At 38.7% G+C, this 19,469-nt stretch overlaps 1 protein-coding gene across 2 annotated transcripts in view; it reads right to left on the reverse strand.

Moving 5' to 3' along the window:
• Positions 1–19,469, reverse strand: part of ANKRD28 (ankyrin repeat domain 28) — a 122,271-nt gene that overhangs the window by 94,015 nt on the left and 8,787 nt on the right. The window contains exon 1 of one of the 2 annotated variants that reach the window (XM_033053574.2): positions 4,690–4,760. The exons of the other annotated variant lie outside the window; for it this stretch is intronic. Within the exon in view, the coding sequence (XP_032909465.1) occupies positions 4,690–4,731 (42 nt within the window). The 5' untranslated portion in view covers positions 4,732–4,760. Of the gene's footprint in view, positions 1–4,689; positions 4,761–19,469 lie in introns of those variants that run through there. 2 annotated transcript variants of the gene reach the window in all.

Consider the following 19,469-nt stretch of genomic DNA (forward strand, 5'->3'; position numbering starts at 1 on the left):
AGTAAGGGATGCCATCCACAGGGAGTTTCATGGTTTAAGAGGTGGGCCTGCGTGAACCTCATGTGGTTCAACAAGGCCAAGTGCAAAGTCCTGCATATGGCTTGGGGCAATCCCAAGCACACGTACAGACTGGGCTGAGAATGGATTGAGAGTAGCCCTGTGGAGAAGGACCTGGGTGTGTGGGTGGACAAGAAGCTCATTGTAACCCAGCAATGCGCGCTTGCAGCACGAAGAGTCAAATGTGTCCTGAGCTGAATCAAAAGCTGCATGGCCAGCAGACCAAGGGAGGTGATTCTCATCCTCTGCTCTGCTCTAGTGAGACCCCACCTGAGTGCTGTGTCCTGTTCTGGGATCCTCAGCACAACAAATACTTTGACCTGTTGGAAGGAGCCCTGGGGAAAGCCATTAAGTTGGTCACACAGGACAGTAGCACCTCTCCTACAAACACAGGCTGAGAGAGCTGGTGCTGCTCAGCCTGGAGAAGAGAAAGCTTCAGGGAGACCTCAGAGCAGCCTTCCAGGACCTAAAGGAGACTAGAAGAAAGCTGTAAAGAACCTTTGCACAAGGGTATGGAGTGATAGGACAAGGTGGAATGGCCCTAAAGGAGGGCAGGTTCCAGTTAGATATTAGGAAAAAATTCTTTTCTATAAGGGTGGTGAGGTACAGTTTTCCCAGAGAGGCTGTGGATTCCCCATCCCTGGAGGTGTTCAAGACCTGGCTGGCTGGAGCTCTGAGCAACCTGGTCTAGTGGGAGGTGTCCCTGCCCATGGAAGGGGCATTGGAACTGGATGAACTTTGAGGTCCTTTCCGACTCAAACCATTCTATACAAGGAAAGAGACCCATGGATTCCTCTCCCCTTGGGGAAAATAAGAAAGCCTCTTTAGAGCAGAGCACTTCAACAACACTATGAACAATTTTACTCTTGGCAACCAGAGAAACTAGAGCCACTTTTCTCCCTGTGAGGACTAACTTAGAGCATACCCCTCAGAAAGGTACAATGTCACAGGCTCCTACTGGGCTTCACCACACAGTACCGAATCAGGATGCAAAGGTGACCGCACAGACTGATGGCAGCAGGCAGAGGTTCTGCAAACCTCAGCATGTTCCCTGCTAAGGGGTACCTACTTTTAATCTAAGTACAGTCCTGTAAATTGAAGCATCTCTGGGTTTCGGGGTTTTTGCTGGTTCTACTTTTTTTTCTATGTATTTTTTGTTGTATTTTTTAAGGTTTCTACCAATTGCAGGGTTTTCTAAGTATCAACAAAATTGTTCCAATTTAAGAAAAAAAAACCCCAAACCAAATTACTCACACTAGCTGGAAGTTAGGAACTTCTGTATTCAAGAGTGTATAGTTACAGCAGCTGCACAGCTTCTCAGTGAAAATTAAAGTTTATGAGGGTAGGGCAGGGGAAGCAGACAAGAACAAAAAACAAACACAATGATAATACCCAGCACCTATGCAGATCTTGATGTTTCTTAATCGTTAGGCTATTTGACCCAACTTTATATGGGAAGTTGACAACCTTCTGGGGCAAGAAGATGCAAAAAGATGCACCTTCTTCCTCACTGACAGCAGAGAAAATTATGACAAATAATTCCTTATAGAAGAGGTTTTTGAAATTATCAGTCACAGCCCAAAATAAATAGCTACATAAACTGAACAGTTTGGGGAGGTTGTTCTAACCAAGATCTGAAAGAGTTCTGTGCACCATTTCTCTCCTGAGTTTGGTCATCTATTAAGATGAAATTCTGAATATCATTTACCTTGAAACCCTGGAAAGACATAATCATCCTAACCATATGGTAATTATCACAAACTGAACACCTCTGTGCAAGTCATAGCAACTACAGAAACACTCAGACAAAAGAGAAGGAGTGTAGAGGAACCATCTGAAGTCCCTACAAGTCTCAAAAGGAATGTGTCTTGCAAAAGAGGGCTTCAATCAACCAGTTTTAACGATTGTGCTGCAAACACTGCAAGAATAGTCAGGAATACCCACAAGCAACACTTATCAACAAAAGACACTGGTGAGCTCTGTGAGTTAAGGGTCTTGCTGAACATTACTCACAAGGGAGATGGTTTCCACTGCACCCCAACTGGGGAGCCCCCAGCAACCAAACCGAGGTTCTGCATGGACAGGGCCAGAAGTATCCCATTTGCTGGGGACATGGACTGCCAAGCTGTCCAAGGTCCAACAGAGACCAGGGTGAGACCAGCTCTGGGTGGGCTGTGAAAAGCAAATGGCTACTACTTGCTTTAGTTATATAAACAGACTTGCCCATATGGAGCTCCAAGACAAATCACAGCTTTGGGTTTGATTTTGAAAGCTGCATGTTTAAGCAGTAGAAATGCATGGAGAAAGACGGATTACTGTGTAGGCATTGAAGGTCTTAACGAACTAAGCAAGGTTCATGTTCTACACCATTAAAGCAAAAACTTCCAGCAACTGAAACTACCATTTCATTACAATCTTCCGCATCCAGTACAAGAAAGATGAGACTGGAGAGAGAAGTACTGAAACTACGTCCTCTTACATCCAGCAACAACTCCTCTGCTTAGAAATCTATCATACTATCATACCCATATTAATTAGAACTCACGAACATGCAGCCTGTTGGGCAAAACCAGCCTTCTCAGTTTTTATTCAGCAGTAATAATCTGAAATTATGTACACTAGCTTCTCAGATAAATTTACTTTAGAAGTCAAGCATTAAAAACTGCAACGCTTTTACAATAATCCAGAGTAGTCTACAAATAACCAGATCTTCCTCAACAGACAAGATGGAATTTACATCTTCTCTAAGCTCTTATGATTTTTTCACTATGCCAGGTTTACATATCTTTCCCTCCATAAGTGTTTCGTCTTAGCAAGAGGAATTAACAAAAAAGACCGTAACAAAACCAGTCTAAAAGTGTTTTGACCCCATCAAGAGCAAAGCAACTACTTCTTTGAGACCTATATAAAAAAATTGCAGAAAGCCTGTGCAAGTTGGAAAGAACAGTGGTTTTGTAAAACTAAAGCAATTATGCAAGCAAACTCTAATTTTGACTTTTGTCAACAGGGACTACTTTGTTCGGAGAATCCATAGATACTACACTGACAATAGTAGCATAGGATAATCTCCTCTATGGAGATTCTAACCTTAGGGGAGAGCTTGACACTAATGCCTTTTTTACAGTTTCAGAACTACTTTTAAGTGTAAAGAGTCTTGATCTGTTTTCCCATGCTAGGAGGAAGAAAGGAAGTATCTGAACTAGTCTAAACCAGAAGGCAATAGACTAGTCAAGAGTCACTGTCATGGTTAAACAGGAAAATATGCTTCAGTTAAAAAAAAAAATCTGTAATTTCGAATGAAACAATGATGTTTAGTATTGAAACTGGGATATACAAAACAGAGTTCAGAATCTGAAGCAAAAACCCTCCAACATATAAGAAATAACAGTGAATGCAACTTTCAGCAAATGCCAAGTTAAAACACACCCTAAAGTAGTAATGGAAGTGTTCCTAAAGGTTTCCATCACCAGTGACCTGCTCTATCAACCTAAACCAATTTTTTCTCACTGCCTTCTACAATCTGGATACTATCAAAATAAATACAGTTTAACAAAAAAAAAGTGTTGCCACAAACAAGAAACTTGTTACCTATAGTTTACTTGTTAAATTACATCCTGACAAGTTTCACTCTTTGTTTACCCATTTTATTCACATGCCAAAATAGGTAGTTACCTTTGTTCAAACACACGAAGGAGAGAAACACTGCATACAAAGCACTAGCTCAAAGTCCTCAGTGTACTGGTATTGGCTGGGACAGAGGTTAATTTTCTTCACAGTACCTGTAATGGGGTTGTGTTTTGTATTTGTGATGAAAACAATATTAATAACCCTGGGTTGTTTTAGCTGTGCTTGCACAGCACCAAGGCCTTTTCTGCTTCTCACAATGCCCCACCAGCAAACGGGCTGGTGATCTGAAAGCTGGAAGGGACAGAGCTGGGACAGTTGACACCAACTGACCCAAAGATATCCCATGCTAGATGAGATCACACTCAGCATATAAAGATGATGGAAGGTGGATGAAGAAAGGAGTGTTTGCAGTGATGCCATTTGTCTTCCCAAGTCATCATTATGTGTGATGGGGCCCTGCTTTTCTGGAGATAGCTCAACATCTGCCTGCCCATGGGAAGTGGTGAATGAATTCCTTGTTTTGTTTTGCTTTGCTTGCATGCACAATTTTGGCTTTCCCTATTGAACTTTATCTCAACCCACGACTTTTCTCATGTTTATGTTTCTGATTCTCTCCCCCATCGCACTGGTGGAGAATAAGCAAGTGCCCACCAGGATCAAACCAAGTTAGAACATGGCAGAATTAAGGCAACATACAACCTTGATATATTTACCTTAAACAGAATAAAGACAGTGCTTAATTACACATCACTACTAGTTTGAAAGTTAGGAGGATAAGTGTTTCTGAATTAAGAAGTCTATCCACAATACCAGTTCTAAACACTTTGGATATTCCTTCACAGATTAGGTCTGAAACTTATGTCATAGAACACACCGTGGATTTAATTAAATTTACTTATTTTGCTATTTAAATAAATACCACAAGCACTTGAAGAACATTAGGAGAATAAGGAAACACACAAGAGGAAACAGAGCATTTAATGAAATTATATGGAAATGTCTTACCCTGTAAAATGCCATGTGACTCTTGTAGCCTTTACGCATCATGAGACAGGAACACTTACACTGGAGTTGAAATGGCCACAGGCAAAATTAATTCCTAATTTACAGGAAAAAAATTTCAGAACTTAAATCCTCTTTCACTAGGTTTAAATATAACCCAATATATCACATGCTGGACATATTTTACAGGAACAACTACTGTCACCTCAGAAGTACACCTTTTAAGTATGCTAAAACTGTTATGATAGTTTACTGAGGCAAACAAAATTGTACCTTTGGTAATTAATTTCTTTCTTTTGCAAATAAGAAGCACAGCTGGCATATTGATAGGCCAATACTTCAGGACAGAACTGGCAGCATATTCAGCAACACGTGACTATTTCCTGTGCCAGAGAGGAGATCTGTGGAAGCTTCTATGTATTTATATAAACAGTTTTAGTCTTTATTGCTATTAGGTTTTACTGACGGATTTCCTCTCTGTGGACCAAAACAAGTGAATCACTATTTTCCCCTCCTCCTTTACACATGATATTTACAAAGAAATCCTAGCTTTCACAGATGCCTCCCTTCCACCTGAGGAGGGGCAAAAGGGGAGAGCAGGGAGCAAACCTCAACAGATTCAGATTTCATAGTTAAGAGGGGGTATAGAATGCAAATGGAAAGGCAACAGCTGTGGCAAGCAGGTACAGAACAATCCAAAATAACTGCATGACTGTAACATTGTTTAGATAAGTCTTAATGATAATTTAATTTCAAAAACAAACCTCAGTCACCTTTCCAAACATATTCAGCCCCAGCAGAACCAAGAACAAAGAGGGACTACTGCTGTAGTTCTGTGTCCCCAGTGTTTTCTTTGTGCTGTCATTGCATTTACATTACTGTCCCATAAACTGACCTACAGAGAACAGCTGGCAGAAAGCTGAAACTGTTTTTTGCTAATTCAGCCACCAAACTTGCCTGCTGTAAGATCTGCTGAACAACAGTGCAAGAAAACAGCCAGGAAACTCCCAAGGGAGGGATATAAAGGGAGACTACCTTTTCTAGCAAAAGTTTGAAGTTTTAAGTCTTTTTAAACAGCACTTAGGATGGATTTGCTAATCTGTGCAGATGTACCTGGGCTACTGGTCTCAACTACAAATCAGACCTTTAATAATATTCCCAAATAATGCTGCAACTAAAGTCTTAAATGTCTTAACTTTCTTGGAAAGAAAGTATAATTCCACTGCTCAGCAATTTTTACAGCGCTCAAGTCTGTAAGAATCAGAAGAGTATCAACAATCATTGGCAATGCATCATCTTTTCTCTAATTTCTGCGCCCCACCATCATTCCTGTCCACACAGTATGGACCAGCAGGTCAAGTAGACAGCACACCTCAGATGTGTGAGCCACACAGCACCCCCAGCACCCCATGACTACCCCACTCCACCTGCAACACTCTCCGCTTAGACACCAACATCCTTTATCTTACCAAGCAAAGCAATTTTAGCATAGATTACCACAGGGAAGTATTTTGAGCACTTTTGAGTATTGCTCAGAATATTAGTTTAATATACTGACTATTTTTATAAGATTGTTCATCAAAAGATACCCTGAAATGTCTAAATGTGGGATTCAAACATTACTCCTATAGTACATTTTGATCTGCCAGATACTGTTTTTAGATCTCAGCATTTTTATACTTGATTTTTATGTTCAGACATGTGTTTACATTGTATTGTCTTGGATTGAGGATTATTTCCAATCATGGAATCACAGCATACGTGAGGTTGGAAGGGACTACAGTGGGTCATCTGGTCCAACCTCCCTGCTCAAGCTGGGTCATCCTAGAGCACATGACACAGGACTGCAACCAGACAATTCTTGAATATCTTCAGTGACAGAGACTGCACAATAAATTTACAGAATCCAGAATATATCTACAGTGAACAGGAGAACGACTGGGGGCAGGGGGTGGGGCGTGGGGAAGCTTCGTTTTGATAGTTCTTTTATCCTAGAAATTTTCAATCTGACTTTGCAAGTAGTCATGTTATTCTGAATAATAATTTGGAATATTTGTAATATTCTAACTTTTTCAGTTTGAAAGAAAGAAAAGAGAGTGATTAGTGGAAATCACTCTTTAAAAAAAAAAAAAAAACAAAAAAAAAACCAAACAAAAAAAACCAAAACAACAAAAAAACAAAAAAAAACCAAAAAAAACCCCAAGAGCGGCAATATCAAACCTTGTCACTTGGTGGCAGCACACCAAAGAAAACCGAAACACTTGAGCAAGACCACAAAATTCCTTCCCAAGCCAGCACATACTACTTTAATATCTCTCCTACAAGTGCCAGAATTCCTGGAAGGCTCTAGTCACTTCACATATTTAAGGTAGGCACCTAAATTTTTAATACTGCTGACTTCACATTAAAGGAGATACTAAAGGCTCAAAATTAAAAGAACTTTATTTATCTTTGTGACATGTTCAGAGGTTCACCTACCTCCACTAAAATTGTCAGAAACATACTAAACAGTATTCCCAAATTGGTGCAAAGCAGAGACAGAAGCAATACTTGAAAGCCTGACATTCCAACAGTTCTACAAACTGAAGAAAATAGGGGACTCTCAGATGCATTGATTCGGATTTCTCGCCATCGGAAAAAGCCTGACAACACACCAGAACACTCATTACAGTCCTACATCTCTTCCACCAGCAGAAACTCTTGCCAGCATCACACATGAAAGGCAACACCACAACAGTAAGTACCCAACACTGCTGTTGTAGTCAGTGACAATGAACGAGAACTGATAGTCTTTACCCATTTAAATAATTAATGTTAAGCAAAGGTTAGATTTAATTAAATTAGTAATATTTAATAACAATTAAATAATTTAGCAAACACTTTCAAGAAACATTCTACTACTACTACTACTAGTGAAGCAGGAAAAAGATGCAATGAGAACACAAAGATCTGCTGAATTCCTTTTCCTCTGAGTAATGTAGTAAAGGGTCATTCATCAAAGGGGCAACAGGATTGTTATCTTTTCTCAAACTGGTCTTCTACACACAGATGTACAAAGACATACAAACTATAAAATGTCTTATTTCTGTAACCACACAAATAAACAGCTTTGTTTTGCCCTATTTGTAATCGACATGCCAAATTTACTTACAAAAGATTACCATATGCTATCACATCATTAACACACAAATTGCAATGACAGTTCTATTTTCTCTATATTAGATGTTTATTAATATAACTACAAGATTTAAAACACAGTCATTTCTTAATAACGATCCCATACAAAAGCAACTAACAAAGTCTTTATAGTACTGAGGGTGTTTTGTACCAAATATAAGATATTATCGAAACAACTGATTCCTGGAATAAAGAATTTGAGCTTAAAAGAGCAGACTATTCACATGCAAGCTTCAGGGAGATAAAGCCATAAATTTAAGCCAAGCATTAGGAACTAAATATGACTTCAGCCACAGAAGAGTGACTGGGATAGTTAAAATACTAAATAAATTCAACTAGAGAAGGAAAGCTGTCACTCCTTTCCCCCACCTAACCAAACAGCATACTGTTGTCTAGTATACATGCAGTCTGGTAGGGTTCTTCAATTTTATCAGCTTCATTAAAACAGCACTTTCAGTGGGACACACATGAAATAACAGCCTAATTCAGCATCACAGCAAGAAGATAAAATGGAGACCAAGGGAGAGAGATGAAAGTGAGCACAGAAAGCAAAAGAAGCGCAGCAGCACTTTGCCATCAGAGGGAGTACGAGCCTTAAACAAGTGTTCAGCTTCCAGGTGGGAGCAGACACACAGTTTTAAGGGAGGGCTGGTCCTCCAAATTCTTGCTGAGAAACAGCACACACGTGAAAGAGCTGCAAGAAAAAGTTTTTGTTGAAAAACAGAGCTGCTGTACTATTTTTACAAGTAGAAAGCCATGGGACAATGAAAAACAACTTCAAAGTTCTCCCCATTTAAAATACTAGGGAAATGTGCTCCTGATCCTTTTTTTCAGTAAACTTACTGCCTTCAAAAGAAAAAAGAAGCATTCTATATGACAACGTGGAACTTGATTTTGGACCTGACTGAAATGAAAAGGGAACCACTAAGCAAATAAGGTACATGACTATATATCAACCTGCACTTTATCCCAAACTCTCAGCTCCCCTTTGGTGCCGTTCAGTGCCAAGCATGTCTTCAACACACTGCATGCTCCTCAACATTACCTGTAATAGCAGATCCTCAGCTGAAGCATGGAGAAAAGTGAATGATTCTGTGCAAAAAGAAAAAATATTCTACCACTACCACCATCACACACAAGTTCCTAAGATTTCTTTTTTATCCCTTTTCCTAAAGAGGAAAGATAAACCATTCAGCATATTCAAGACTGCTGGACAAGGTCCAGACAACAATGAAGAGCTATCAGACCCACTCTATTTCAGAAAGGAAAATGTTTGCCCATTTATCCATGTCCCAGAAGACACTAATTTCCTCATACACTAGGAAAAAACAGTTCTCCATATTCCAGAGGTACTGAAAGAGTAGCAGAGTAGGTCTACAGTACTTCAGTATATTTTCTGCATCCAAACAATGGAGTCATTCATTTGCTCATCCATTTTTCCAACTGAAAAGTGGTCTCAGCAAAATCAGCAGAAGTCTGGCATCTTTTAAAAATAATGTTAATTGTATTTTAGATAGGGAACACAAAAAAAGAGACTGTTTCCCTTATTTTAAATGGAAGGTGCACTAAAATCTGATTGAATCATAGAAAAATAACTCCCATTGGGGTGGGGAAGAGGGAAACACTCTTTTTCACAGGAATCAAAAGCTGGAGGCACACACTTGGTGTTAAGTACATCGCCTGCTTAGGACAAGTGTAAATGAGTCATACCATCTGTACTCACATTCAAATGATTGTCTGGCAAGATAGCAGGGATAACACAAAGCAATATGACGCTCTGCTCTTAATGCTATGGATGCAGTTAAGCTGGGAAACAGAGGGAGACTTAGCAGTTAAACTAAGAACTACCTACAGTGGCAGATACTGAACACCTTATTCTCTGAATTTATAATTTCCGAATGCCACATAGAAATCTGTAGTACAGAGGTAGCCACAAACTCTCATATAACAATACTGCAGAGGCTGATTAATGCTGTATTTCACATGAATATTTCTATCTCACAGTAAAATGCAGAGATGCTTGAAGTATAAATAGACTGGAGCAAGAAGTCATTGTGGAACATCAATAATTCAGAGAGAAGCTATTTAAGATAACCATTTGTTACAGAGATAAGACCAAATGCATTGACTGAAAAATAACAACAGAAAACAACAGAATCAACACTGGCAAGCAGCTTTCTGAAGCAAGTTATGCTGAGCAGAGTAAAAGCAATAACTGCATTGGAAAAACCAAGCAGCTCACAAATATGCGGTGTGAGACTAATCTCAGCAAAGATGGGGAAAGTCTCATCCGAAAAGATGACTTGCAGCAGTATCAGAGGGCAGACAAAGCCATCACCAGCGTCTGGAGCAACAAGCCACAGAAATCTACTATTTCCAAAACAGCTGGGTGGGTGGGGGACCCAAACTCATGGAAGTCATAAGCAAGGCTTATCATGAAACAAATTACTAATACCAGAAAAATGTGCCAAGTTCAGGTTTCTTCAGTATTCTTTTAAAAATCCTAGAAAGTCAAACTACATGAAAGGCTGAGCTTACCAACAGTATTTTAGTTGTAATAGAAGCAGTATATTTTAAAGTACAAAACTAAGTTTTACTTTGGATCTCAGGATATGTAATTTAATATATGTAGCACTGAACCCTCCATCTTTTGAGATGAGTCAGTGGTACCAAATGATGCTAAAGACTGTTTCAATGTAGCACAGAGTTTATTTATCATGGTTACATATAAACTAGAGTACTTAGAGGAAGGACAACAAGTTCCTCCCAAGGTATTCCTGGATATCTCAGGGGCTGGAAGGAAGAGAATAGACATCCATCTGCAGTTCTAAAATCCTTGTGATTATTTGTTTATGTTTATACCAAGCTTTGAGAAGCATGAAATGTACTAATAATTTTAAATAGTATCTCACTTTCTCCTTGTTTTCATGCCTTCATCTTTTAATTATATGATTGTATTAAAAAAAGATCACTGATGCACTTACGTTGGTTTACTTACTTGATCCTCTAATTATTTTTGTTGGTTAAAATCAGGCATATTATTTCAGAGCGTTCTGGAGGTTATAGCAACGGCATTTACAACTCCCAGCAGGTTTAGCAGCAGCAGATATTCACAAGGATGTCTGCTCCCAATAATCACAGTTCACAAGTAGGTACACTACCATAAAATCAATAACATTAACATACACATGCAGTTGTGAGCTGAGTTGATTTGAGGGGAAGGAGGATTTGAGGGGAGGATTTCCTCAGTGACTATTTACCAAGGACAACCACGTGGAGGAGCCTCACAGGCAAACAAAGCAGTAATTCAAGCTGTTTCATTATGAAACAGCAGAATTGTCAGAGACCATGGCAAAAGTATTAGATCATTTTTAAATAAAAGTAAATTATAAAACAGATTTAATAGTTCTCCTGATGTTGAATCTGAGTCCATGATTTGCTATTCAGATAAAAGCTTTGAGCTTGAACAGCTCCCTGGCATAAAACAAGAGGTGAAATAATGAACTGACAAGCCTGAAGACTTGTGAACCTATGAAGCATCCCAAATGACATAAGTGAAAACACGTGTTGATCCTCTGATGTTCGCACCACTATTATAAATGAAAAATTATGAAAGCAGAAGAGGAGTAAGATCCTCTAACAAATCCAGAAACCTTTACATGTTATTTCAGCATGTGGACGTGTATAATTTCAAACAAAAACTATTTATACAAAAAGCTGTATCAACACCGAAAATTCTTATGATATACTTGGAAATGACACACTTTAAAAAAAACCCACAAACTACTGCAGCTCAGATGCCTCTATGGCCTTCACTTTCACTTTTACAATTCTTTAAGCACTTCACAGATAATTTCCATTTAAAAATTTGGGAAGAAGGCAAAACAAGCAGAAGATGAATTCTGATCAAACGTAACATCAAAAGGACAGATAGACAATAGAATTGCCCCTCTCCTTGCTTCCTCAGCTTCCAAGCTGAAGGAATAAATCTTTACATTTCACACATCTTTTAGCAAGGTAATTATCTGGATAAAAATAAGGTAGTGTGCTATGAGTCACAGCAGTTCATACATAAATCAACCCATTAAGAAACTTCACAACCAGGACAGACTCCTTTAGAACCTACAGCTACTCTTCAGAAACACTGTACATAAGACAAGAAAAGAGTAATGCTTTCCAATCTGATCAGATGCCTGTCACATTCAAAGAGAAATACAAATCAAGAAGTGATGTTCATAGACATTAAAATCAGAAGAAAGCATAGGTTTGGAGCTATTTGAGTCTATGTTTGTCCATAGCAAGTTACCTCTCAGTCTACAGTCTGGCTTCACAGAAACCTCAGCGCTTAAAACACACAAGAGGACTGAAGAGTTAAAACCCTCAGATTATGACTGTGGAACAGACTTCCTAGTACATACCTGTGACATATTTGAGAACATCTATGCAAAGACAGCAGTTAAAAATGGATATTAGGTAGAGGGAGGAAAGAATTGCATACTTTAGGTATCTGTCAAGGCACAAAGATTAGACTTAATCAATAGTATTTATAGGATAGCAGGGCAGCAGTTTGTGAGGTAATCTTTTAGCAGCACACCACCTTCAAGAAATTCTTTCTTGATTCATGGGTTTTAATCATCACTATTTAATTTTCATGTGTCTGAATTTTAACATTTCCACTCTACCTAATACAATGGTAGGAAAACAGGAAGGGTTAGGAGTACTTCAGAAAATACACATCCATCAGACAGAATGATAAAACCTAAATACTATTTTCAAACATAAAAGTATGCATTTGCAAAATTAAGCTACAAGCATAAAAAAGAATGCCTACTGGAAACATTCTGCTCATGCACTAAGAGGAACAAACCATTATAAGTAAAAAGTTCCTTGGAGTTGTTTCTCCCTCCTTGAAAGGAAAACAGTACCTTTGAAAAGAATATTTTTAGATTAATTTTTGAAAGCAAAAATAGAAGTACATCCAAATGGCCTCACTGAATCTTTAATGAGGAAGTGCCATTATACACAGGGAATAAAAGTGCATGCAGCCATTTCTCTATTCCCAGGGCCAACAGTGCAAATAGCAATTGTATTCTTAATCCTATTGATTAGGCCTTTTAAGAAAAAGATTGGAAAACATAGCAAAATAGGACTTTATTATTCCAGGGAAAAATCCAGTTGCTCAGACCTATTTGGTCTGTTTGCCATATGGCCAAACATCTCCTTTATGTGCACTCTGTCAATTGCTTAAAGCTTAAATCATGACTGCTACTTTCACATAAATGCACAAGGAAAACTGGCATTCTCACCTGCCATGCACAAGGGCCACAGCAGATTCCACTACATCAATACAGCCTGCAAAGGGAAGAAAATCAGATACCTCTGACTGCCAGAAGTCAGTCACCTTCTCTATCTGACCTGAGAACTGCTGTACATAACAGCATAATTTTGAAGTTCAGCAGGATCTGGTCACTACAGGGGCAAAAAAAAAGTAAATAAAAAAAAAATATTACACAAGTACTGGAACACTTCAAGGAATGAGAAAAAAGACGTTACCTGCTACAGCTAAGTCCACTTGCATGGTGGACACAGACATTCCCAGGAAAATTAATCCCAACCAAGTAATGCCCTCTATCTAAAGCAGATCACATAAACCAAACTAAGATCTTGCTCAGTTAAAGTGCCATTACACTGACTAAATAGAATTCACTTCCAAAGTACATTTGCCTACCTACAATTATCTAGGTGCAATGCTCTTATAAACAAATAAAACAAGTCAAATTTTTTCTTGACAGACAGGAACCCAAGAATAGTGCCACATGGAAATTTCAAGTTTTTCACTCTTCAGGGTGAAGATAGGGGCCAGATGGGAAAAGATTGTGAGAACACATCTCTGAGGAGAGATTGTGGGAGCTGGACCTGCTAGGTTAGAGAAGACAGAGAGGGGATCTCATCAATGCTTATAAATATCTTAAAGGTGGGTGCCAAGAGGATGGTGCCAGATTCTTTTCAGTGGTGCCCAGTGACAGGACAAGGAGCAGCGTCCATAAACCAAGCCACAAGAAGTTTCACCTCAACACAAGGAACAACTTCTTTTCATTGAGGTGGCAGAGCACTGGAACAGGTTGCCCAGACAGGTCATGGACCTTCCTGCTCCAGAGACATTTAAAACTCACCAGAGTGTGTTTCTGTGTGACCCTGTCTTGGGAAAGATTGGACTGATCATCTCCAGAGGTCATTTCCAACCCTAGTGATATGAAGACAACCTTCCAAACACAGAACAGCAAAATGACGTGCACTAAACAGGGTGTAATCCAGCACACGAAAACCAGACACAAAAGAAACCCTCTATAAAATGATTATTCTAGTATCTCTCCACAATAGCAATGCAATGTTATAGCAGTATCTCCCAGTCTCGACTGCTTAAATCCCTCCATAGGGAGACAACAAGCAAGCTACAACTAAATAAGATCACCAGGTGTAATACTCTTCAGAACAGACAGTTGATCGCTTTACTAACACTTTTCAACTGATCTCTGTCTGTGTTCAGAAGAAGGACAGACCCGGGCACATCAAAGTGAGTTACCCTGGGTTCTATTTTTGCTTTTTGGATGCACTTAAATAGCACATGATAGCCTTTACACCTCATTAATTACTGTAATGCACTAATTACTTTACTTTTATTACTTTTGCTACACTTTTTAACTTGTGATTTTATTAAAGCAGCTAACAAAGACAGAAATAAAAGAAATATTTCAAGTTGTTTTAATTACATGTGCCACTAATTAAAATCTTCCAAAAATGCCTTAAGTAGTCCACAATATTTCCTTCATACAACGACGGTTAATGAGCTGAATCTATGACTTGGGGTTGGCCATAAAGTCTGTCAAAATTTTAGGATTAGCACAGTTGTGTCAGACTTCACTTCTTATGAGAAGCTTTTCTTTTTCCCAGCTACTTCTGATTTTCAACACTGAACAGACTAATTAGGAGGAGTAATTGTAAAGAAAATACCATTTGTTCCAGAAGAGGCTACTGTCTAATGCTGCTTTCAAACACTGAGCTTACACAAACTCGTTCCAAGTGCTTAGCTCATGACTTCCGTCCGTGAAGCAGTTTGAATTCAATCCTCTGGCAACAAATACATACTACTTAAGTGTTATTTTTTATCATTCTTTGAAAGCAAGTAGATGCTATACTTAAATCTTAGCAAGTTATATTCATATCTTTTCCTAATGTAATTTTTAAATCAAAAATTTCCCTGGCCTGTTCTCTTCATACTCAAGATTGAACATTCCCTCGACATTCCCACAATCCATGCCAATAAACCACACTGAAAATAGATTAACCTTTTGTCTAGTCTTATCACTGAGAACCTTTGTACAACATAATACAAAAAGCACAACAAAAAGTACTTTCTATCTCCTATAAAACAAGGAACATAAAGTACAGAATAACGAGAAATTTGCCACAAATGTAATTTAATTTGCAGCACCGTCTGATTTTTAAACACTAATAGCTACATAATATAGGTATTCTCAAAACTTTGCATACTTTTAAATAACTCGATTTATTTCAGCATAGCAAAGAAGATTCTGCTGTCCTCTCATATTCTGTCCTCTTACTGAGAAAAACTATAATCTTATACTTAGGTAAGCTGTTTTAAATATCAAACTATGCTTCTTTCTAACACTGTGCAAAATAGTTCTTTATTTAATGTTTGTCATTCTCATTCCCTTTCCCCACCCCACCCCCATTCCTGTGGTAATTTGTTTATGTTTTTCATTTTTATGTCACCCATCTGGGTTTTGACATCTACTACAAAGCAGTATAATATCACCCTCCAGCCCACAGCAGAGACAGCTGACCTACTCAGAAAGCAGCCCCTGAACAGCTACCTAAGACTTTCAGGGTAAAATTATTTAAAAAAAAAAAAAAACAAAGCCAAACTTAAATTGTGCTGATGACCTGCTTCAAGAACCACCCTGAAGCAGGGGCTGTAACCTAAGTCCTCACAAACATACAGGTGATATGTAAGCAACTATTTGTTTGGAAACTGTTGAGGACCATTTTATTATACCCTTATTTGCCAACGTAATTATTCCCAGTGCATTCTCACAGTAAAAAGGCATGCCAAATTTGGGTTCTTTTCCTTGTAAACAAAGCTTTGTAGTTTTACCGTTGCTTATTCCAGAAAATAAAACCAGTCAGATGAATGAATAGCTGCATCCATAACCCACTGAATTAAATGTTTTTGCAGCACAATCAAACTGAGAAACGGAGGAGCAGTCTAAAGGAAGGAATAGTCCACCTTGATAAGGTTTTCATTAATGGCAATTCAAAATGTTATCTTCTGTAACTGCTGATAAAAATATTTGCACAACCAGTGTGCTTATGTTGTGGTATTCATACAACTACAGGAGGTGATATGTGGAATATAAAACACTAACTACTATTTTTTGTTTCTATTTCCTATTGAGCTGAGATGAAAAATTTTCTTCTATTCCAGAAGGCTGCAGTTTACTCTTAGACTGACATGCTTCATTTCATTCCTATTTGTAGAGTTTATTGCAACTTAGGCATTTTTCTATGAGCATGTTTTCTTACTATTTCCCTACCCCAAGCACATATCTCTGTGCAGGAAGAATAGAAGGATCACTAATCACAACATGCATGACTCCAAGCCATCACTGGATGGTGCCTAAGAATTAAAGCTGCACACATAAGAAGCACAAATGTTGAAGGGCCTTCTATCCATACATGCTTCTATGAGGAAAAAAAGGCTGCAGCAAGTTCAGACTGCTTTTAGCATGTGGTTTTCAGGTAACTGGACCACCTGAACACGGTCTTATACTTTCACTGTAATGTCCTGAGAAGAGATGGAAGGCAAGAGAAAGTCTTTTTGGTGTCATTTTCAAAACTCCAGTTGTAAAACTGACTGGTAGAGCATATAATCACCCTATGAGGGGGAAAAAGCAAATTTAAAATGCTGCAGGAAAACTGACATGCTGTTGTCAAATTGGAGATGTGGAAAAGCTGAGCATCCTGACAGGCAGCACATGTGGTAAACAGTGGAACTTTTCTTCTTTCAAAGTTCTCAGTTAATGTAAGTCAACTTGGTGTGTTATAATGAGAAGCAGACTTCTGAAGACCCTAGGTTCTTTCACATTTAAAGAGGATTTCACAACCACACTCAAGCCCCAGAACAATCAGGAACCAGACAAAAAAAATCAAGCCTGTTGTTGAGTTTCAAAACATATTCTAAGAAGAACAACAGCATGAAAGTTACTCAGAGAGAAAGGTCCAAGGCAGACCACACTCAAGTTTCTACACTCACCTCCAGCCCCCACACCAAAGGACACACACTGGACACATCATCAGTGATTACAGGACTTCAGACACAGACAGTAGAGTAAGTTTATCTGATCCAAAACACTCCTTTCTACTTCCTACTTAGAAAAACTTCCAAGCAACAACTTCACAGTCCTATCCTAACCTAAATAATTTGCCTCTACCCTCCCTTTCCACTGCTTTGCAGAAGAAAACAATGAGAGACTGCTTAAGCTCAGCTACCACCTAATATCAAACCATGGCCTTAGGCTGGAGATTAGAAGCCAGTGAATTTCAACCATCATTGTTTGAAACCTTGCAAATGAAAAAATAAAACAAAAAACCCAGGGAGAAGCACATCATTAAACTCCATCCTAAAGTTACTTAACTCTAGCCTTTCATGAAAATTTACCTACTCCACTGGCTCAAAAGAACAGGGTTGATTCAGGCAATGTACTCCATTTCTCACACACACAGTCCTACCCTACACCATAAATACATTTGCATTCAGTAGTCCATGTATCTGTATTTCCTTCTCCTATCTGTCAGCTGAAAATGTTTGCCTTCACTGTGGTAGATTATTTTCAAGTCATATAATTAGCACAGTTTTGGCTGTTAATTAACCTCTTAAAAAAAACCAGAATTACAAAAAAACCCATATCGTAATGCTTCTGTCAAGTATTCAAGTATTTAACCTTGCTTGTCACAGGTCATTTTCATTGTTTCTTATCTAGTGAAAAATCAAGATAGTACAAATACAAACACCAAAGAAGTTGCCACCTCACTTCTGCAACCATGCCACTCAGTGAAAAGTAAGAACTTGGCATTCTCAACAGGCATCCCATGACAACACAGCACTTCCCAGGCAGGCTGCATGTCACTGCACTCCACACAAGAACAGGTCATGAAACCTCGAGGTCAAATGATGCAATTCCAACAATTCCTCCTCTTTTCTTCAATTATCCATCCTACTTTTACAAGTTACTTTTCCCAAAAACAAGGCATCAGTGTCAGACATCATAAAAGAAGCACCAACGCATAAGACAGTCATACATGTATGACTACATATATGTAAAAAAACCCAAAAACAAACACCAGGGCTTTCTGGAAACATTTAAACCACCTGTATGCCAGTAGATGTAGTAAGGGTTGCCACAACATGGAAGGCTGAGCTGCAGCAGACACTTCTGAGATCTTTTCTGCAGGTACATTAATCCTGTCTTTGGGTTCAATTCACTGTGTCCGACTGCTGCCACCAGATCAAGCTTCTGACCCACAGATTTTATTTGTGCCATTGTGGAGGCAAAGGGCTAATTTTCCAAAGAACTTACTCCAGAATGACAGCTCCCAAATGACTCTGCGACACCTCCAATCAGCACGGAGGACAGCACTGCTAATACTGGTGTGGCAAACTTCCAGAGACAGGGAGCTGGCATTGCTGTCCCTCCCCTCCTTCAAACAGATACTGTTTCTTTGGCTTATGTAAGTCCCAGCTGAGAGCTTTATAGAAGGAAACATATCTGGCTGCTCCGCCATGGAAGGGGTGGGATGTCGAGACAGGAAACCAGTGTGATACCCTAAATGTGTGGGGTATTTTGTACAGCCACTGCAACAGCAAAGAACCTTCCAGACGAAAAGGCTAAAATGCAAAGATACAAGCAACAGGTTTTTAACAGTCATGGTAATTTTTCTGCAAAATTCCTACAATACTTGTGGACACAAACTGATGAACCATGGCACTTATAGCAATTACTCTTGAATTATGTATGCAACAAGTTTAATACTTAAACGATTATGAAAGCAGTTTTAGCACATGCAGAGTGTTACAGAAATGTTATCAACCTTCAGGTATGAGAAGTCCATAAATAATCTGTTCAAATGCATGCTATAAAAATATCACATTTTTAAAACAATTATGGCTTGTTAGATGTTGACAGTTTAAAAAAAAAGGAAGGAAATTCAAGATGTGCAGAGTCAAAGTCCTTTCAGAGACAAAAGATATGGCTTCATGTAGCTATATTTGCCCTTCCAAAAAAACAAATTTTATATACTTGATCCAAAAACATTTTTTACATCTCTGGGTGTAGAAAAACAGCAGGAGGCATCTTCTTCTGTGCATTATTCACAACGTTAGTCAGAGATCATAGATGCCGTGAAAGTCCCCTTACTGTGCTGTAAGAAGGTGCAGTAGGTAGAAAAATGAATCAATATCTTCAAGTTATTGCAAACACAGCTCCACAGGGTACCTGTTGGTTTTGGGATGATCCTTGACTATTAAA

This window comes from Catharus ustulatus, chromosome 1 (genome assembly GCF_009819885.2).
Source record: "Catharus ustulatus isolate bCatUst1 chromosome 1, bCatUst1.pri.v2, whole genome shotgun sequence".
NCBI lineage: Eukaryota > Metazoa > Chordata > Aves > Passeriformes > Turdidae > Catharus > Catharus ustulatus.